Below are 19,890 nucleotides of genomic sequence, written 5' to 3'. Positions count from 1 at the left end.
TTTCCAGGGCCCACACAGGGGCTATGGAGCAGAGTCACAGCAACAAATTTTGGGATGGCTGCTGGGTGGGACCCTCCTCTGTTTCTGCATGGCCTGGGGCCTTCCACTGTACTGTTTGATGTGCAAAGTCTCCTGGGCTGCCCCTTGGGTGATGTGGGGTGTCTGTAGAAGTAGTAAAGTACGCTGAGTTATGGCCCTTGTGAAAGCACTTCCACTTCAGGGATGCAATTTCTGGGCACTGGCACTAGGCAGGTGCTGGAAGGTCCAGAGAAGGGAATGGAGCTGGGGAAGGGTCTGGAGCACAGTTCTGGTGAGGAGCTGCTGAGGAGAGCTAAAGGGGCTCAGCCTGGAGAAAAGGAGGCTCAGGGGGGACCTTTTTGCTCTCTGCAACTCCCTGACAGGAGGTTGGAGCCAGGGTGGGGTCAGGCTCTGCTCCCAGGGAAGGAGGAACAGGACAAGGGGAAACGGCCTCAAGTAGCACCAGGGGAGGTTTAGGTTGGATATTGGGAAAATTGCTTCACTGAAAGGCTTGTCCAGCCCTGGCACAGGCTGCCCAGGACAGTGGTGGAGTCCCCATCCCTGGAGGGGTTTAATAGACATGGGAATGTGGTGCTTGGGGACATGGGTCAGTGGTGGCCTTGGCAGTGCTGGGGGAGTGGTTGGAGTCAATGATCTCAGAGGGCTTTTCCAACCTAAACGGTTCTGTGGCCCTGCTCCACTTTATCTCCATGCAATATCAGCCCAGGCACGGCTCTGGGAAGCATCAGGAGGTGATGGGGGCCAAGTCATGATTATTACCTCTCCCCGCCCTTCCTGGCTTTGAATGAACGAGTTTCCGAGGCTGCAGGTGCTTTCTCTTTGCTGCATTCCCCAATAAATCCCGGTAATTAGGGCTCTCTCCTTTTTTTTTTTTTTTTTTTTTTCCAGGAAGCACCGCCAGCTCCTCCTGCCCTTCTCGCATCAATCAAACCCGCTACCACCCCAAATTCAGGTGTGCTTGGAGCGCTCCTCATTCCCAGCGCCGCGGCCGCAGCGAGCGAAAGGTGAACTTATCGTTGTTATTTGGGGTTTTAAGGCAGGAGGAGCCTCCGCGCTGCCTTTCCACCCTCCCACCCGGTTCCGGGCGGCGCCGGGGCTCGGCAACCAGGAGGATTTCGGCGCGGGGCGGCCCCGGACCGGCCCCTTTGTTCGCGCGGGCCCGGCCGTGCGCCGGGAGGGACGGAGGGAGGGAGGGAGCGGCGGTGCCGGCCCCGCATCCTCCCCCGGCCCCGCATCCTCCCCCGGCCCCGCATCCTCCCCCGGCCCCGCCGCTCCGAGCCGCCGCCCAGCTCCCTCCTCCCGGCTCCCCGCTCCCTCCTCCCCGCTCCCTCCTCCCGGCTCGGCCCCGCCGCGGCCGCGCAGGGAGTGGCAGGGCGGCCGCCGGGGCTGCATCGCGCGGTGGCACCGAGCCCCCCGCCCCGCTCCGGCGGGCAGCCCCAGGGTAAGGGGGGACGGCGGGAGGGGTGGGAGCGCCCGGCGAGCCCGCAACAAAGGGGGGATGAATGGAGAGGGTGCGGGAGGAGCGCGGGGGATGCGCCGCTCGGTACCGATGGGAGGCTCGGCCGCCGCACGCATTGTCCTTGGGGTGGGAAAGGCACGGAGCATCCTCAGCGGGCCGGCATCCCGGCTGCATCCCCGGCCGGGCGGCACCGGCACCCACCGGCGGCGGGAGGGGCTCGGGGGGTGCGCACCCATCCATCCACCCCCCAGGCAGGGCGCGGGGTGGGCGCCCGGCGCTCCCGCGGGGTCACGGCGCGGGGGGAGCGGCCTGATGCCGCGAAGATGGAGGTGAGAGTGGGTGTCAGCATCCGCGGCTCGGTGCCGAGCGAGTTCTGGGGCTGAAACGGGAGGAAAATTGCCTTTTGTCTGTGGGAAGCTGGGCTGCGTGCTGGGCTCGGTGTCCTCGCTGGGTTTTTCCTATTTAGCGATTGAGATATCGACATTAACTACGTCCTGCAGGATCTGATGTGGGGTTTTGTCTGTTACAAGGAGATGCGCTTCCGAGGAAGGCCCAGGTCGGGCTGCTGGCGTTGGCACAGCGCTCAGGTTGTGAGCAGAGGGAGCAGGGGTCTGCCCCTCGCATCTCCTGACACAAACCAGCAAAGGGTCTGTTTGGGGCAGCATCCAGGGATGCAGGCAGAGGCACAAGTTGTTATCTGCACGGTATCCAGGCAGGCTGCAGCGGTGTTTCCAAAGTGCTGGGAGACAAAGCACTGTGTCAGCACCGAGTGTTATTTGCTGCTCTGTTGAGCATCAGTCTCACAGGCCTGGAAACCTTGTCTCAGAAACTCATAGTGCTGGAATGGATGTCAAGTTTCACCAGCCCATCCGCTACTGCTTGGCTGGAAGTGTTTCCTAGAGGGTGACTTGAGACTCAAGAACTGGTCTGTGTGTGAACAGAGATATGTTTGGGGTGCCTGGCCAGGCTTGTTGGCCTTAGCCTCTGCCCAGCTGCCTGCTAGCAGCATTCCTCTCCCCAGTGGTGCTCCAAGAGAGCCCCTCTAACCAGCACAGATCCGTCCTTGCTGGGGTGGTGATGCTTTAAACGTGGTGCAGCTGCCTGATCTTAAAGTTGGGTCCCAGATTTGGAATTTTAAGAAATTACCTGCCTGCTGTTACAGCCTGCCAGGGATTAGGAAGGAGGGGGACTGCATCAAACAGCTGTGCTCTCAAGAAACTTGTCACTGCCTGCCAGAAATCCCTGGGAGTACAGGACTTCAAAGGCTCAGCTCTGAGACACGGCACAAGCAGAAACAGCACCAGCCATGGCAGGGAGAGGCTGTGCTGGAGCCCCTCTGTCATCTCAGCAACACATCTCAGCAGTGTGGGGCTGCCTTCAACTGGGGGGAAAACCTGTATGTTCCAGGAGATGCTCTTAGGATGGGTATGGATGTGGGATTATCTGCTGAGGCCAAGGGTTGGTATGTGCCCCTCTAGCCTTGGAGGTTGATGTAGTTTACTCCAGCAAGTAGCAGTTCCTGGTGTTTCTTTCTCCCCATTTGTGCTTTTGCTCTGGCAGAAGAGATGATGAAGAACTCAAAAGGGGGGTTTTCAGGTGCCAAGGGATGTGGCTGTGCAACTGCACACATGGCAGTTTTGGTGTTACTGGTGGGTTAAAATAGGTCAGGGCACAGATTCCACCTCCTGATTGAGGTTGTTGGTTTTATTTATCCAAATGCTGCCCCTGTCCATGAAACTCGAGAAAATTAATGTGGGTTTTTTTTTCATTTTGGAGAGGGATGTCTTAATTCTGGTGAGGACAAGAGACAATGTATAAAGCAAGTTCCATCCCCCAGGTATGTGGTGTTGCTACCACTTTGCAGAGTGTACACAGTGCATGGCAAGGTTTGGATACTTTTAAAGCTCTGGGAAAGCCCAGGCCTGGGTAGCCAGACCTGACTGACTTGTTGCTAACCTACATTAGACTCTGATGTGCACTTATGTATAGGGATATCTATTGTTATTTATAGAGAGATCTGTTTTTTCATAAATATCTTTTACAATTACCTTGTGACCTGTTTTTCCCTCCACCTCCTAAGAAGCCTGAGCATAAGAATAACCCAGAAAGTCACTGACATGGAGTCAGAAAGCATTTTTTTTTTCTGCTGCTCTATTGCTGAGTTGAACAGTCTACAGTGTCTGGCTGTTGTTCTTTTATCGCTGTTCTTGTGAAATTTATGGTAGAATTCAGGTCTTGTTAGGCAGGGAGAGCACCTTGGCTGATAGCACTGGTGATGTCTGCCCCCAGCAAGCCTTGGGCTTTGTTTTACTGATCAGTTTTCTAAATCAACCACGTTAAGTTGCTGAATAAAGCTGAACTTTCCAAGGTCACTCCAGAAGCCAAGATTAGAGAAAGGAACTGGGCTTGTTCTTCCAGAGTCCTGCTCTAATCCTGCCTTCTCCCTGTGTCTGTCCTTCTTGTCTCCGTGGCTGACACTGTCAGACACACAGAACTCTCAGAGCATCACTGTACCAGGCCTTTCTGCAGTACCACCATGATCTTGAGCCTTTCTTCTGCCCTGCCGAGAGCACCCTGTGGGCTGTGTTTGTCTCTTGTGCTTTCTGATGCTAAACAGGATGAAGCAAATTCACTTTCCTCATAGCTGGATTTAATTTCTTACTCTTATGTGATTGTGCTGCAGCTCTTGCTGTGGAAAAATTACTTCACTGCATGTGACTGAGTCTGGCACCTTAAACTGATACTTTCTGCTGTTACTGAAAAAAAAAAATCCCGTTGAAACCTCCTTTAAATAAAACCCATAACAAACCCACAGTATTTCTGCATCAGGTTTTTTTGAAACCATTCCTGTGTAGTGGTACAATTTTTATTACTCCATTCTAAATGAGTGAAACTGTGTCTGTAAAACAGCCATGCTTGATTCAGATGGAGCATAAGCAAAGATGTGTGAAGAAAGACAACCAAGCTTTGTGTTTTGCTGTCACAGTTTCCATTTTTTTTACTTCAGAAGGATGGAATAAAACATGATGATGACTTGAATTGGCACTGAAATTAAGCTGTAGTTTCCTTTCAGTGATTTCTTTTTATTGAGCTAATGTTTACCCACCTGCATAGTTGTAGAGATAGGTGGCACAGACTGGTGAAATTCCATGTTGTGGGTTCTGAGCCAGCCATGAAGTCTCCATCTCCCCATCCCTGTCTGCTGAAGCACAAAGGGAATCTGAACTTTGTTTGGTTTATTTTGAGAGTTAATGTTCTAAAGTGTGCTGTTGACTCCCTTCATAACTCTGTTTGTGCCTGGGAAAGCCAAATGATTATTTTTGAAAATATTTATACTCTGTATCTATAAAGTAAACACTTCAGAAGGCCTTTCCATGGCCTTTGGTGGGTTGGATATTCAGGGACAGAATGGTGCCGTCTCTGCCACTGTTTTTTCAATGATCTTGGGAAAAATTTTTTCCTTCTCTGTATCTTTTTTCTCCAGGTACAGAACAGGTGTTGCACCTCTGACCTCCTTTGAGGCTTGTGAATGAAATGCTCTGGGGATATTGGATATGTGGATCTTGGAACTTTTAAGTCCCTTTTTGGTGCTTTTAAATCTCCTTCCTGTGCTTTCACACATGCTTCCTTTAAAAAGTTAATGCAAATAAAATTGCATTGCATGTGCCAGAGCTATTGGTCCAAATTAATTCTATTTTATTTTAGTGAATAACTAGTAAAGAACCCGTGGATGGATATTGGTAATACTGGAAGGGCTTCACAGAAACTTCAAGAAATCACCTGATCCATCTGTCTGTTCCTGGTTAGGTCTGTCTTCATCTCTGTCATTCAAGACAGAGGTTTGAAGATTTTTATTTATTTTTTAAAGCACAGTGAAGGGATGAGGGATTTTCTGCAGCCACTCTGGGCAGTCTGGCTCAGTTTGAACCCTTGCTGTACTGTGTGTCTTCCCCTTTGTTTTGTCGCTGTCATTGTCACTTTGTGTCTCTGCCTGTTTCTGTACAAAGGACAAGCACAAAGGTGTTTCACTGACAAAAAAACCAGCACAATTTCTTTTGCAGCACATCCTCCAGAGGGGCAGAGGAGGCTCCCAGCCTGAGGCACCAGCTTCTGGCATAGTGACTGACAAAGGCTTCCTCTGGCTGGTCTGTTCTTTTTCTTCCTTTGGCATATTCCTCCCCTCTTTATCTGTTGCATCATGCTCTGAAAACTTCTGTGGCCTCTAATTAGTGCTGGAAACTTTTCAGTGGTCCTGACAGGCACAAAAAGCAGCCGCCTGTTGAAACAAAGAGCACTTTCCCATCCCTTGCAAACACTCCCACTCATGACCTGCAAGTGCCTCCCCCGGGTGCAGGGACTGTCCTGGCTGGGGAACAAACCTCTCTAGAAAAAGAGGCCTCTCCACTTATGTGTTTAATGGGCTTTTTAGCCTCATATTTGGCTGTCAAACATCGTGTGCTGTGCTACCTCAGTGGCTCCTGTCAGCATGAAGCCTGCCCTGGTGATTAAAGCCTCCTCCTTGGCTATATTTAGCATTTAGCTATTTGTTTTATAACTGAAATCCTTACTGTGCAAACTGGAGCAGGTCACTCTGCAACCTTGAATTTTTCTTTTTTTTTCTCTGGACTTTTGTTTCCCAGCTGGTAAGTTTGGCATGTTTAGCTGATGACCAATCCACCAGCCATCCCTAATGGAGATTTAGTGATGGACAACATGGCATGGAAAGGCAGGCTTGTGTGAAATGTGCTGCTGAGGCAGAGGAAGAGGATGTTTTGCCTTTCACTGTTCATCTTTTATGTCTGTTTATGTAGGCATTTACTGGGGTCTATGAAGGAGCTTTTTGAACTTGCTAAATCTCATCTATAGTAAAACTTTGTTTATATATATTTGTATATTTATAGATATTTCTAGTAAATGGAACTGGCAATAGCAATGCCTCCTGCAAACTTAATCTTGATGTCTCTGAAGCATCTGCAAACATTTTTCACCTTTTTATCTCTGAATCCCCCCAGAGCACATTGGCTAAATGCTGGGGAGGTGTCAGAGCCCTTCCAGCATGCTGACGTGGAAATGTCAAAGTCAAATGGTGCTTTTGGATGCTCACATGGTTCAGGTTTATGGAGTGCTATGCTATACTCTGCCTTAGGGTGCCAGCAGTATTGATTGTCAGGGTTGGAAGTGACAACTTGGTTTTTGCTTCTCCTTTTTATGTTTGAAACAGGTCCAGTTTGTATTAGAGATGTTGTGCCAGTGATGTACTCAGGCTGCTGCCTGTAATCCTGCTAGATGAGGTTATATCTTGATCTCTTACAAAATCCTGATTGTGGTTTTGCCTGCATTAGTGGTATAGAAGCAGCCTGTTTCTGTGAGAAGTGAAGGAGCAGCCAGGGACAGGGGGACTCTGTAAAGCTCCCCAGGCTCGTGCAGTGCTGTGGTGCTCCAGGAGTGTGGTGGGCTGATCCATCTGTCCTGCCTATCTGCTTGCAGCCTGGGCTCACCCATCAGCATCACTCATCTCCAGAGACAGGAAACCCTAAATGCTGGGTTTTAGCACTGATCCATCTCTCCAGACCCTTTCCCTTTGGCTGCTGGCATCCATACATCACACACTGCTCTGCCTGTGCTTCCCGAGGGCGCGGCACTGTGTGGACGGAGGTGCTGACTGAAGCCAGGCTGTGGAGCAGCACAGCTCTTGCAGGGTCTCTGCTGCTGTGGGAGGAGGCTGGGATGCACAGCCTGGCCCAGGTGTGACAGCCTCTCCTGCTCCTGCCAGCCCAACAGGTCGTGCTGGAGTGGGCATGTTCTGTCTCCACACCTGCTGTGCAATCTGTACAGGATGGGGTTTTGTTTTCTTGCTCTCTATGAACTGCAGTCCCCAACCTCTGCTGTAACACAGCAGGGAGCCATCCTGTGGTGCTGGTGTGGCTTAATGCCCAGAGGCTTTGAGCTGGGATCTTGCCTCTCTCCATGTGGTGCAATCCAAAGTTAATGTTGGCTCCTGCAAGGCAGAGTGTGAGTTGTGGGAAAAGGCGTGAGGCAGGAGGGGATAACGTAACACTGTTGACAGATAAGATCCAGTTTGACATAACTTGCCAAAATTATCATGATTTTGGTCACTGGTGGGGATGTGATTTGATTAGGAGGCGTGTTCCTTCTTGTACTGTAAGGTTTGTGAGCTATCCAAACTCCTGGCTGCAGGTGGAGTTGCAGGTGGTAAATTAGGAAACTCCATGATTAACACACACTGGCTGTGTGGATGTGCCAGTGTGAGTGAGGTCTGGGGAGGTGGCAGTGTTTGTAGAGTGGCTGAGGTAGCCCAGAGGTTGCTGCTTATGTGGGAGGCTCAGTGCAGGCTGGTGAATCAGCAGGGAGGAGCAGGAGGGTGCTCCAGGGAACAACCCCATCCAGCACTGCTCTGCTGCTGCCAGTGTAGCAGCAGGAAGCAGTGGATGTTTGTGTGGGGTTTACCCAGAGTCTTGCTGCTCTGGAGGGAGGGTGGGTTTGCTCCTCTGTAGCATCTTGGGTTTGGTGACCTCAGATCTTTCTGTGGGGACCAGTGGTGTGACCTCCTGGTGTGCCACCCCTCTGTTCACAGATTGGTGCTGTCATTATCCCTCTTTTGTGGCAAGGAGATTCATGACCACTGTGGAAGAAGGAAGGAGGAGTCCTGGCTGTCAGTGCTGTATCTCAACTGTGAGACAATCAGAGGTTGGATTAGATGACCTTTAAAGGTCCCTTCCAGCCCAACTGGTTCTGTGATGCTGTATTTCCTTTTTAGCTTCCCTCCTGTTGTATCTTAGCAGCCAGAGCGTGAAGGTGGGTTAGTTATTCTTTAAACTTTTGGAACAGTTGCTTTGTTTGAAGGAATAAGGTGAAATTAGCTCATGTTTGGAATAGAGTTTTTTCCGGGCATGGTGAGGCATCACCTGGGGATGCAGCATGAATTTTGGGTTGCCCATGTCTAAAATGAACTAAATTCAAGTGATGGAGGTTTAGAGAAGGTCAGCTGAGAGGACCCGGGAAATGGTGAGTCTTGTATCTCAGGAGAGCACTGCTTGTTCAGAATGGCACAGTGAGGGCAGAGAAAGGGCAGAGCTGTCTCCTGGGGGTTGGGCACAATGGGAGGGTGTCAGAGTTGTGCAAAGGGCAGAGTGGGTACGTGGGCAGAAGGTTGGCTTGGATAAATCTGGACTGGCAAGTGGTGGGGGGTTCCCAGGCAGTGGAGCTCTGCTGAGCTGCAGGAATGAAACCTCTTGTGTGGTGGTTTCATAACTAATGGCAGGGGGCTGCAGCAGGGGCAGGGTTGGGATTCCTACCCTGCATCCCTGCCTGAGGTTTCAGGAGCTTGTGGAGAGGCAGGGGCAGTGTTCCCCTGGTTTGCATTGGGGTGGTTCTGAGGGGGTTCCTGTGCTGGTGTTACACCTGCAGTGCCAGTGGGTCACAGCAAAGCTTCTCTCTGCTTCCTGCTGGGATTGCATTAATGTGGTGCCTTTTCCTGGTGCACTTGGGGCTGTGTTCAGACACTGGACAGCATTAATGGAGTGCAGTGAGGGCTTCAGGGGCAAGCCCAGTGTGTCCTGAGGTGTTTTCTATTACACCAGAAATGTGTTGTGTTCTACTCCTGTTTTCTTTGCTTTTAACCAAATCATCTGCACATTTAAAGCTGTACAACTGCACTGCCACCAGACAGGCTGTCATAACACTGAAAAGGAAAACAAAGTTCCTAGTTTAAAAAAAATTAAATGTGTATGGAAAGAGAAGAAACTCTCAAGACCAGTTCTTTCCTATTTTCAGCTCTTTATTGCTCCTGCCTTTCAGTTACAGTCCACAACCAAGGCTGGCCTGCAGAGAAGTCTTCATTGCAGGTGCAGGTTGTAAAAAAGGGGGGAAAAAATCAGGACAGAAGAGACCTGGCTCTTTTGGGGTTTTGTCATAACTAAACTCCAGGGCAGAGGTTAGGTTATAGAAGTGCATGAATCAAAATCTGTATGTTAACCTGAGCTCCAGGGAATAACAGGTTAAGTGACAGGGTGAACTTTAGTGCTACACTAAATCAAGCAGTGAAAAGCTGGGAAATTCCAAAAGCACAGATCCTTCTGCAGCTCTGCACAGCGTGTGCAGCATGGCTGGGTTGTTGTACAGCTCATATTTAATTAAAGAAATTGTTTCTCCAGTAGTGAAATACCAACCTATTATAATGGAATATGTTTGTCATGTATCACTGTGTTTCCTGCACTCTGCCTGCTCTCCTCATGTTTCTCTCCCAGATGCTGTTTTTGACAAGCAAGACTTTCTGTGATTAGGAAGCTTGGATTTTATCAAAGCTCCCTGAACTGTAGAGAAACTGCTCGTGGAGTTGAGTGGCCACTGAATCAAGTGTGAATTGACCTGGAGGACAGCAGCTGTGAAACCTCTGTGTACATTCTGTTCCCTTTCCATGTGAGCCTGCAGTTTTGGTGTCATGCCTCTATATTTCCCTGCAGGGACACTGTCCCCTGCCCCCCAGGGCTTAACTCCAGGGACCAGAAACCCATCCCCAGGATTTTTTCCCACAAATTAGAGATAGTTTTTTTTTTTTCTGCAACGAGTGCAGAATTGTTGCTATCTACTCTGTCAGCCTTCAGCAGGCGTTTTGCCAGCATGGGGAGCACGAGCTCATCAGCAAGCCCATAATTACTCCCCAGTTTCTGTGATGACTTCCTTGAATGCACTTTGAGTTTTTTCCACCCACTTTGCCTCAGGATTTGCATTGTGGTTTTCAGAGTGCAGTATGATGGTTTTGCACATTCTTCACTCAAAAGCCCTTGCTTTAGAAGTAAATCACAGGATGTTTAGTCTATTATAGAGGTTAGAACTGGTTTAGGAAATACCTGAGCTTTTAAATAAAAGGCCTCTAGGCTTTCCCTTGGCCTTCTATGCTAATTACTACAAAATTTGAGTGAGAAAGAAGACTAAACACAGGCTTTTCTAGAGGTTAACAACCTTTCAGACTTGTTAGGGAACCTATGTAGTAAAACCAGAGCTTTAGGGCTGAAAACCTGTGTGAGTCCAACTGCAAGAGAGAGAAAAAACCTGATGGCTGACAGACTGTACCGGGATTCCCTGGTTTTCCCTGTGTGTAGCTGAAGGCAGAATGCTCCTTTCTTTCATTCCCTCTATGGGAGAAGGAAAGGTTTTCTTGGGAGAGGAGTCTGACCTTAATTAAAAATGAGTGTCTCTTATTTCCTCTATACTTCAATTAAGTGCAAGGATTTACTCCTAATCTGCCACGTGCCTCAGAAATGGGTTTCTGGTGGCTTGTGGGAAGGAGGAACTAATCAGAGAAGTGAGAAGGCAATGGTACAATTAGTGTGGATCAGATGGAGCATCTTAAGGAATTAACAGATAAAATTGCCTTTTCTTCTCAGCATAATCTCTGTCTCTGTTAGCAAAGCTGTAGTTTGGCATTATCAGATCCTGTCTCTGATCAGATTCATTTCCTGTCCCTTTCACACAAGATTGAGTGTTTCGAGTCTGGCCTTTGGATTTGGATTTCAAAGCAAAACTCTGTTCTTAAAATCCCTAACCAGTCTTCAGAGCATGGCCAGTGTTTGGTCCTGGGGCATCAGATCTTCACCTGCCCTTGCCCCCTGGCATGGAACTCTTGGCAGTGATGTATTGACTCCAGGAGATGAGGCTTTACAGCCTGAAAATCTCATATCTATGGGTATGGAGAGGGTGCAGAAAAGCTTGGAAATATGGAGTGGTTGCAACCAAATGCTCAGAAACAAGAAATGAAATAACTTTACGTAACTTTTTCTAAAGAAGGAGATTGGTATCTTTAGGCCAGGAGAGGTTTTATTATGTAAGGCCTAATAAAGGACTACCAGAGTTGGCACTGAAAGCTTTTTGCCTTTATTCTCTGTGCTTATTGAGGTGAGTGCAGAGCTCCTCCAGCGATCTGTGGACCAGATTCTTCTCCAGCAGTTTGCTTCCAGGGAGATGTTGATCTTCAGATACTGCTTTCAACATTTACAGTGCCTGATGCTGAAGGGTTTTCAGAGAGGGAGCAGGGGTTGTTCTTCAGCTGTTTCCTTCTTGTCCAGAGTCCCAGAGGTTCTTGAGTGACAGAGGTCAGGGCACCAAACCCAGAAGCCTCTTGCAGGCTCTGTACTTTCTGAAATACAGTCAGAACATGGGTAGGGAATTAAACTCCTGCTGTTGTGTCTCACTCTCCTGAGCAGGCATGCAAAGGGTGTGTCAAAACCAAAGTGCTGCTGGACGCTGTGTGGCAGCAGGAGGGGTTGTTCCTCTTCCCTGTGGAGGATGGGGATGTGCCTTGCAGGTGTAAAATGCACTTTGCTTTACTCCATGTGGAGTTGCTGTTGTTGCACTGTGGGAGCAGCTGCACACAGAATTCCTGCTCTTTCCAAGCTGTGTCTTTGCCCAGAGACTCTTGCATTAGTCAGAGACTCAACCATATCTTATGATAGCCCTGAAAAAGGCTGAGACTCTGCTTGCAGATGTGCTGCCATGGGGCTGCCTCCCAAACCCTGGTGTTCCTCATTTGTAGCATGAACATAAGTAAAGGTGGAATAGTGTTTTAAATAATGGCACAAGCAATTGCTTCTCAAAAGGTTATCTTAGGTAGGAATAGGGGAAAAGAGAAATACTTTATTGTACAAACCTTTCCCTATCCAAATAATTGTCTTTGAAGTCATTGATTATTTGCATCAGTCCAGATTGTTTAAAAAAAAAAAAAGTGTTTACTGGTTCTCTGCAGTGTTTTTGTTTGTCATTAACCTTTTGGACAAAGTGATAACCTTGATTTCCTTCAGTCTGATAATTAAATACTGTTCTTTACCTTTTTTTTTAATGGACTCTGTCCTAGAAAGGTGTGTGCTGACTGAAAACTTCAGATTTAATTCCTCACATGTGGATTTCCAGATTTAGAAAATTAGAAACCTAAATTTTGGTACTCACTTTTTTGTCATATATTTAAGAACTAAGGACTCCCTTCCCCACAAACTATTGTGCAGACCCAACTGTTACAGCAGTGTTCAGATACAGCTGGCTGGAATTCCACTTGGGTCTGCTCTCAGAGCGGAATCCCTGTGCCTTGCCGGGGATGTCGGGTTGGGTAAACACTTCTTACATGGAGATCCAGCCAGAAGGAAGCACCAGGCACAGGATGGGATTCGGGCCAACTCAATCTGGTGTCTGGAAGCCTGTTCCTGTGTCTTGCAGTTGTTGCACTCAGTATGTGGGGGTGAACAGATCCTTATTTTGTGTAGACCCACGGGGGCTTTGCTCTGGGGAGCGTGCTGGGTCTGGGAGTCTGCTCTGTTGCTTATGCCCATCTTGAACGGGATGTTTTCCACATGGCAAGCAAATCTTTGTGTGCCTTGTTGAGGGGTAGGAGGGATGGATGAAGCAGAGCAACTTGCAGATAGAGAATATTGCCAAGACTGACAAAGGCTTCTCCTTCCAACCCTTGGTTTGTGTTATTTCTCTACCACATTTGTGAAATAATTGACTCTAAGCACCTCCCGTTGTTTCTCAGTTTTTATGTGTGCTGCTCTAATGCAATTATCCATGATGCCAGGAATATCCAGATATATTGCTCCTGGTAAAAGGTATTTTTTGGCTGTACATCTGTGCTTAGTTAAGAACTGTTCCCCTTTTTGAATCTGAGCCCAGGTGACTCAGATTTAGCTGTTCCCTTTTCTGATGGAAAGATGGAGAACAGAATATTTTGGTCATCTGAAGCAGGCTTTCATATTGTGCATTCCTGGGATGCTTTTCTTGGTTGTGGGAACAGACAGAACCATTCATCCCAGTATGAAAAGACTGCGGGAAGAATCCAGCGGAGATCTAGAAAATCCTTGTCATCTGTGTTATCTTGGAAAAGGAAGAAAAACAAAACAAGCAGAGCTGGTGGCCCCAGAGCATCCACAGGAGCAGACGGGGTTTTCTTTACAGCGTGTCTGGAGAAAGTCACATTTCCTTGAAGTTCCATGGGAAGGCAAAGCTTTCAGCTTGTGCAGGTGATGTGGGGAGCGAGGAAGAGAAATGGCTCATGTTTCTTACACCACAGATTTGCCTGCATTCACCTCTACTGCTGGAAACAGATATTTATTTTTTTTTTCCAGAAGGGCTGGAAACAGATTTTTTTTTTTTTTTCCTTCCAGAAGGGCTGGAAACAGATTTATTATTTTTTTTTTTCAGAAGGGCTCTGCTAATAGAGCCTGTTGGGAAGCCGAGGGCTCGGTACGGGAGCTCAGGGCACGTTGTCATCTCTAATGGAGCAGGGCAGTGCCCTGTGGAGATGCTGGCCTGTGTCCCAGGCCAGGGATATTTCTGCAGCACAGAAGTTGCATCACTCGGTCGGGAGCTAATGTGGGACTTGGATGGCTCAGGCAGTGTTGCTCTGGGTGGTGAAGATGACCTGATGGTGTCATTTGGAAGAGCTCCGTGCTCAGCATTCAGAGCTTCCTAAAAACCTGCTCAAGTGTTTTTATGTTGAAGTGGGGGAGAAACTAGTGACAGGGGGGGAGTATCTGTCCCTAGCAGCAGGCATAGATTTCCTAAAACTGAGTGTCTGGGATGTTTTGAATCTGTGTCTTGCTGACAGATTGCACTTAGAGTAAAATTTACTGAAGTTTGTCCTCATTTCCCTGTGTGAAGTGTGCTAAGTCAGCCATCCCTGACTCCTTGCTCTGGTCAGTCTGCAGCTCCTGGAGGTGACAATGACACTTTAGGAGGGTGAGTTTGCCCCTGCCAGACCTCCCTGTGAGCTGACATGTGCTGGGCACAGCTGGGCAGGGGATCTGCCTGGTGCTGCTTGAGGAGTTTTTGAATCTGTTGTGTGTGACCCCAGTGAGTGTGGCCATGAACTGGTTGTGGTGGTTGTATTTCAGGTTAAAAGCAGCTGTCTGTTCTGAGGGGAGCATAATTAGCAGCCTGTGGAGTTCATTTGTTCATTACTGTGTTGAAAGGAAATCTGTTTATGTTAAGGTTTCTGGCAGAAATCTTTATGCAGTGGGAATGCACTTCCTCTCGTCTCTCTCCCCCTGCATAAAAATATCCATTTGTCCTGAGAAGAAGCAGAATATCACAATATCCTGTGACTGGTGTGGGCAGCTGATCTTCAGGGGATAATGAGTAGTGGAGGGAAAATGAACTGAAGTTTCCTGTCTCCTCATAGATGGGCAGCAAAATCGAGGAAGGAACACACTAAATTCAGTGCTCCCTAAAGTTTGTGGTTCTGGCTGCAAAGTTAAGAATTCAGAGACTCCCTCTAATAGCGGCCTGAAAAACTGTAAAATCTTTTTATTCTGACATCCTTCCCTGCTTAAATTCTTCTCAGCTACTGTTTTATGTTTTCCCTGTGTCTTTTTACTCTCCCATCCTCATTCCTGCATGTGGATCCAACCAGCCATCTGGAAGCACCAGCATCCTCAGGTTACTTAATCCCAAGTGCAGCATCAAACCTTGTAACCAGAAGGTGGGACCAGCTGATGAGATGAGTAAATCCAGGAGTAAGGGCATGTTGTGAAGAGGGCAAACCTTCATGTTGAAGGTGAGGAAGATGGGGCGAGAGCTCTGGGTAGAGCACAACCCCTGCCAGCAGAAGTGCTGCAAATCAAGTTGCTCTGTAAAATCAAAGCCAGCCCTGGGCAAAATGTGTTGTATGAGATGGAGTGGGTGGGAGATGTCATACCTGATGCCTTGACAGATAGGAGGAACCCAGCTGATTAATGTTTCTCACCTCCAGATTCAGTTCCTTGTCTCCCTATTTTATGCTAAACAGAGCTGGAAGCTGCAGCCTCCTGTCCAGCTCTGACAGCATCTGCTCCTCGCTGGCTCTGTCACAGGAAGGCTGTTTTCTCTCTTCTTTAACAAGAACTGCTTGCTCTTGTCTGTTATTGCTGCTGCTGGTGATGTGATCTGAGCCTCCCTCTTGTCATAACCAGCCTGACTTCTGTGTAAGGTCAAGGTCTGCAGGTGTCTGAGGCCAGCCCAGGTGCTGAACACCTTTGTGGGGGACATGGGGAAGAGACAGGGCTCAATCCCTTGGGTTTTCATTCAGGCTCCCTCTCTGCTGATCCCTCCTGTCTTTGTCTCTCTAACTCGGTGTGGGATGACTGACTCTTACTGCTGAAACACTTGGGTGTCTCAGATATTTGTGAGCCCTCGGGAATACGGTTTTGGAATTCTCCTTGTGGTTTTCCCTCCTCTGTGTCTGCCTGCAGCTCTCCCTGGAGCCCTGCCAGCCCTGGGCTCGCTCTGACCCAGCCTGTGTTGAAATCCTTACTCATGCCTCAATCACTTCCTGTCCTGTCACTGCAATTCCCCCCTTGCAGCATCTGTAAATCTTTCCTATGTTGATTCTCAGGGGTGCTGCCTGCAGCAGGCTCTGTCCTTCCTTGGCCTGGAAGCAGGTGTGGGTATCCCCAGTTTCTGGCTGGTCCTTGGTTTGCTCTCCTTGCAATCCCCTTTGCCGTTAGGTCTGTGCTGTCCCTGGCTTGCTCTGGTGCCACCTTCTTCCCTCCCCATCCCAGACTGCTGTCTCCCAGCCTCAGCTTCCTTTTGGCTGATAGACTCAATTTTTTGATTGTTTTTCTTTATCCATTAGGAATGTTTTTGACTTTTTTTTTTTTTTTAAGCAACTTAGTCACTTCCTCTATTTTTCTTTTCTCATAAAACTTTGCTTGAGAAGTTGTGTGCTTGCTGATGCAATATCCTTGCAAGGAATTTGGAGGTTCTATTCCATTTGCCTACTGGGAAGAGACTGACATAGGGAAGGGTTGTGACTTCACTAATGAGTAGTTGGTAGCCATGCTTAAGTTTCAGAAAGTTTTTTTGCAGTCTTATTGTAAATGCATGGGATCAGATGTCCTCTTTATGTGACAAGGTTTTGGGTTAGTCCTTATGGGAAGGAGCTGAAAGCCCCATTTTTGGACACTGGCCTCATCCTTCCTCCCCCTGCCAGTTTGGAGAGGCTGCCCTGAAGATGGTGAAACTGGGGACTGTGCACCAAAGGTTTGGTGCTGAGGGTTGGTGGTGCCTTTGGTCAGGGCTCTGAGGCTTTGCTGATGCCTGAACTGAGACTTTAGAACTTAAAACCAGTCAACAATTTCCATCACTCAGCTGCCATACTGAAGCTAAATTCTTGTTTGATGGTTCTGGGAGGTTTCAGCTTTGGCCCAGGACTCCCCAGGACTCTGAGACTGACAAAAAGAATGTAACATGAAGATGGGAGATGAGGGAAATGATCACCCTTGCTTTACAGGATAAGAAATGAAAGATGCTGCCTCTCCTGGGGCTGTGAGGAGGGAGCTGGGCACTGCTTTCTGGGAGCCTGTTCCATGTTCTCCTACTCATTCTCCACCTGATTCCTTTGTGCTCTTCTCTCCCAGGTGTGTGACGATGGAAGAAGAGGTCCACCAGCGAGCAGCCTGAACAGGGACACCAGGACAGCTCTCTGAGACACTGGGACACAGGAGACAGCAAACATGCTGAAACCAAGTGGACTTAAAATCCCTGGCAGGGCTGGGAAGCACTCCAGCCCCGTGGGACGGACATCAGGGACCACCACAGCTCCAGTCACCACTGGCTCAAAAGAAGGTAAGGGCTCCATCTGGCAGGGGCACGAGCTGACCCAGGTGATTGCCTGGCTCAAAGGCCTAGTGGTGCCAATTCTCAGTAGGATATGAAATTCCCAATCTGTACATAGATTGATGCATCAAAACAAGCCTAATAGGGTGAGTAAATGTCCTCCCTCACAGGTAATGCACAAAACAGGCAGGTTATGGAGTGAGTGGGAAGAGACAGATGGATGCTCTGGTGTTTAGGGCTGACAGAGGTGCTGCCTGCTCTCTTGCTCTCACTGTGCATGTGTGTACCTGTACAGACACTGACACTGAAGAGCTGGGAATTAGGCAGATGGGAACCTCACCCATGACCTTAAACACTGTCCTGTAGCCATTGCTCCTGGCCTGTGATGATGTAGGAGTAAGAACCAGGCACTTAAGGTGATTTGCCCTGTGCTGATTACCTCAAATTAGTGCCTTTGTTTAAACGAAATCATTCAAAGCCCTGGGATTTGAATAATGATTTACCTCCACCTACATACACACCCTTGCTGTCATTCAGTGTATACATAAGCTACACAGACTGCCATTAGCAGTATAATTAACACTTCAATAACAGTTGAGGTGTGTTTTGCTTAGGACTCATTTTTCTGGCTTATTGGCTGCTGGGTTGTTGTTTTATTACATATAATTTAGTAAATATTCGAGACGCAAGTTTTGTAGTTGTCTTTTTTGTTTCACTTTGTTAAAAAAGGCCTTCCTTTTCCTTCTGGGGAGGCACATCAGGATGATGTACTTTCAATGCTTGTACTTTCAGTATATTACACTTTCATTTGAGAATGTCACTGGTTGCTTCTTGAGATCTGTCAGCCTCTTGTCCCACAATTATTCAGGCCACTGCCCACATGCCTGGTTACTTTGCTATATGTTTCAGTCCAAAAAAATATATAGCATTTAGCAAAATCAGGAAAGCCTTGTACCTGTCAGACAGCATGTTTATTATTATTGACTAATATTGCCTTTAGTATACTCTGACAAATTAGTCAGTGATTATGATGCTGCAAAATGAGGGTCACCAGACAATGCTGTCTCTTGTCAGAGTAATGCAGAAGTGTTAGTTTATTTAAACAAAACAAAAAACCCCATCTCTGAGGTTTCTCTTTTGCTTGGGCACAGTGGGATGGTGGTTTAGGCACAACCTCTGCCCAGGATATTCACACAGACCCCACTTGCTGCTGAGCAACTGGCTCTGCTCCATCATTACACATCAGGGGCTCTGCTTTGCTCATGGATTCCTTCAGCTGAGCTTTCTCTCAGTGACCAGCAGTGTATGTATCATCTTTCCCACTGTGTAAATTCTTTCCCTAAACAGTATTGTAGAAGCCACAGCTCTATCTTGGTTTTCTGCACATCTGCAATGTCTTGTTTGAGGGGCCAGTCGCTGCATGAGGCCGTGGGCTGAATTCCAGGTCCTTTGGTGTGATACAGCATTGTGGGGAGTGGAGTGACACTGCTGTTCCTCAGCTGAGGACTTGGCCCTAGATGTGGAGATAAAATTTTTAATTGCACCTTGCTGTGTTTGAGTGGGTTTTAATATCAGAGCCTAACTTCTTAATTTTATATGCAAATCGAAGATACCGAAATGTCCTTATATCTTTGCTAGAGGAAAGTGCAAATTGACAAAGGAAAAGTTTTACAGGTTTGGCTGTGTATTTTAGTTATTCCTCAGACCCTGAATTTCTGAATTTTCCACTTGTTTCTCCTAGCTGTGATTGAGACATGAACTTGAACTCCAGTGAAGTTCAAGTTCACTGAACTTCTGTTTATCTGCTGGTTGTGAGTCTCTCAAGGTGCTTCGTGCCGGATTTGTAATTGCAGTGTGGTGAGGAGCTGCTTTCAGTTGCTTTATCACTTAAAAAGAGAAAATGAGGGGAAAAGACCTGTCTTCCCCTTGGAGGCTCTGCAGAGGTGTCTCAGCAGACGCAGTTGGGGTGTGTGTCGTGGTATGAAAGGGTCAGTCAGCAGCGGGGTCGAGCAGCCCTTGGGCTGAATGCGGCGCCTGTTCACTGGTGCTCCTTTGTGCCTTGTTCAGCTCCAGCCATCTGTCACCCAGAGATGTGCAGCAAAGCCAGCCCCACGTGGGCAGAGGCTGCACCAAACTGAGTCTGACCCGTGCCTGAGAAGTTTTAAGTGAGCTTTTTTCCTGGAAAAAAAAGCAGGCATGGAGAAGGGGTGAAGTCTTGTGACGGTGGGTTGGTGCTGTGCAATAGCTCTGCTGCTGCTCCTCTGCCTCTCAGGATGGTGCAGGAGGGTTTGGGGAGTTGTGGAGCTGCTGGAGCAATCACAGCACTGAGCCATTCCTGCCTGGAAGGTGAGAACAGAGCACAATGGGGCTGTTTACCCAGCGTGGGCTGGGTGAATAGCTACGATTGGGCTTGTAGTGTCAGCTCTGACATCTTGCTCTGCACTGCTGTGTCTGTGCCTGGCCTGTACCTGCTCTTCCTCCTGCAAATCTCTCCAAAGGCCTGCCCAGCCCTGTGCTGCCTCCTTCTCCTCTCCTTTCCAAAGTTAATCTGAAGTGGTGAGCATCCCAAAATTTGCATCCCGAAATCCTGTTGACGGTGCCTCTCTCTGAGAGCAGCAGCATCTGTGCTGGCTGTGGGTCCTGGCTGCAGCACGGTCATGGGATTCAGCCGCTGGCAGGGAAAAACTCCAAGAGAAAATACTGGTTTTCTGTCAAAGTGGTTTAATTCTGTTCCAGAGCCAAGTATCCACATCACTGAAACCACAGCAGGCACTGACGTCAACTTTGGGGAT

At 48.3% G+C, this 19,890-nt stretch overlaps 1 protein-coding gene across 6 annotated transcripts in view; it reads left to right on the top strand.

Moving 5' to 3' along the window:
- The first annotated feature begins 940 nt into the window (after positions 1-940).
- The window catches only part of CLIP2 (CAP-Gly domain containing linker protein 2), a 75,454-nt gene continuing 56,504 nt past the window's right edge, over positions 941-19,890 (top strand). For 2 of the 6 annotated variants that reach the window (XM_064677723.1, XM_064677719.1), the window contains exons 1-2: positions 1,230-1,480; positions 16,900-17,107. In XM_064677723.1, coding sequence (XP_064533793.1) covers positions 16,996-17,107 — 112 coding nt within the window. In that variant the 5' untranslated portion in view covers positions 1,230-1,480; positions 16,900-16,995. Of the gene's footprint in view, positions 1,044-1,229; positions 1,481-1,811; positions 1,828-16,899; positions 17,108-19,890 lie in introns of those variants that run through there. The other 4 variants (XM_064677724.1, XM_064677722.1, XM_064677720.1 and 1 more) reach the window with 3 other exon arrangements.

Source organism: Pseudopipra pipra, chromosome 21 (genome assembly GCF_036250125.1).
Source record: "Pseudopipra pipra isolate bDixPip1 chromosome 21, bDixPip1.hap1, whole genome shotgun sequence".
Lineage (NCBI taxonomy): Eukaryota > Metazoa > Chordata > Aves > Passeriformes > Pipridae > Pseudopipra > Pseudopipra pipra.
Note: the sequence above shows the minus strand (reverse complement) of the source record. Positions and strands in the feature narration are given on the sequence as shown.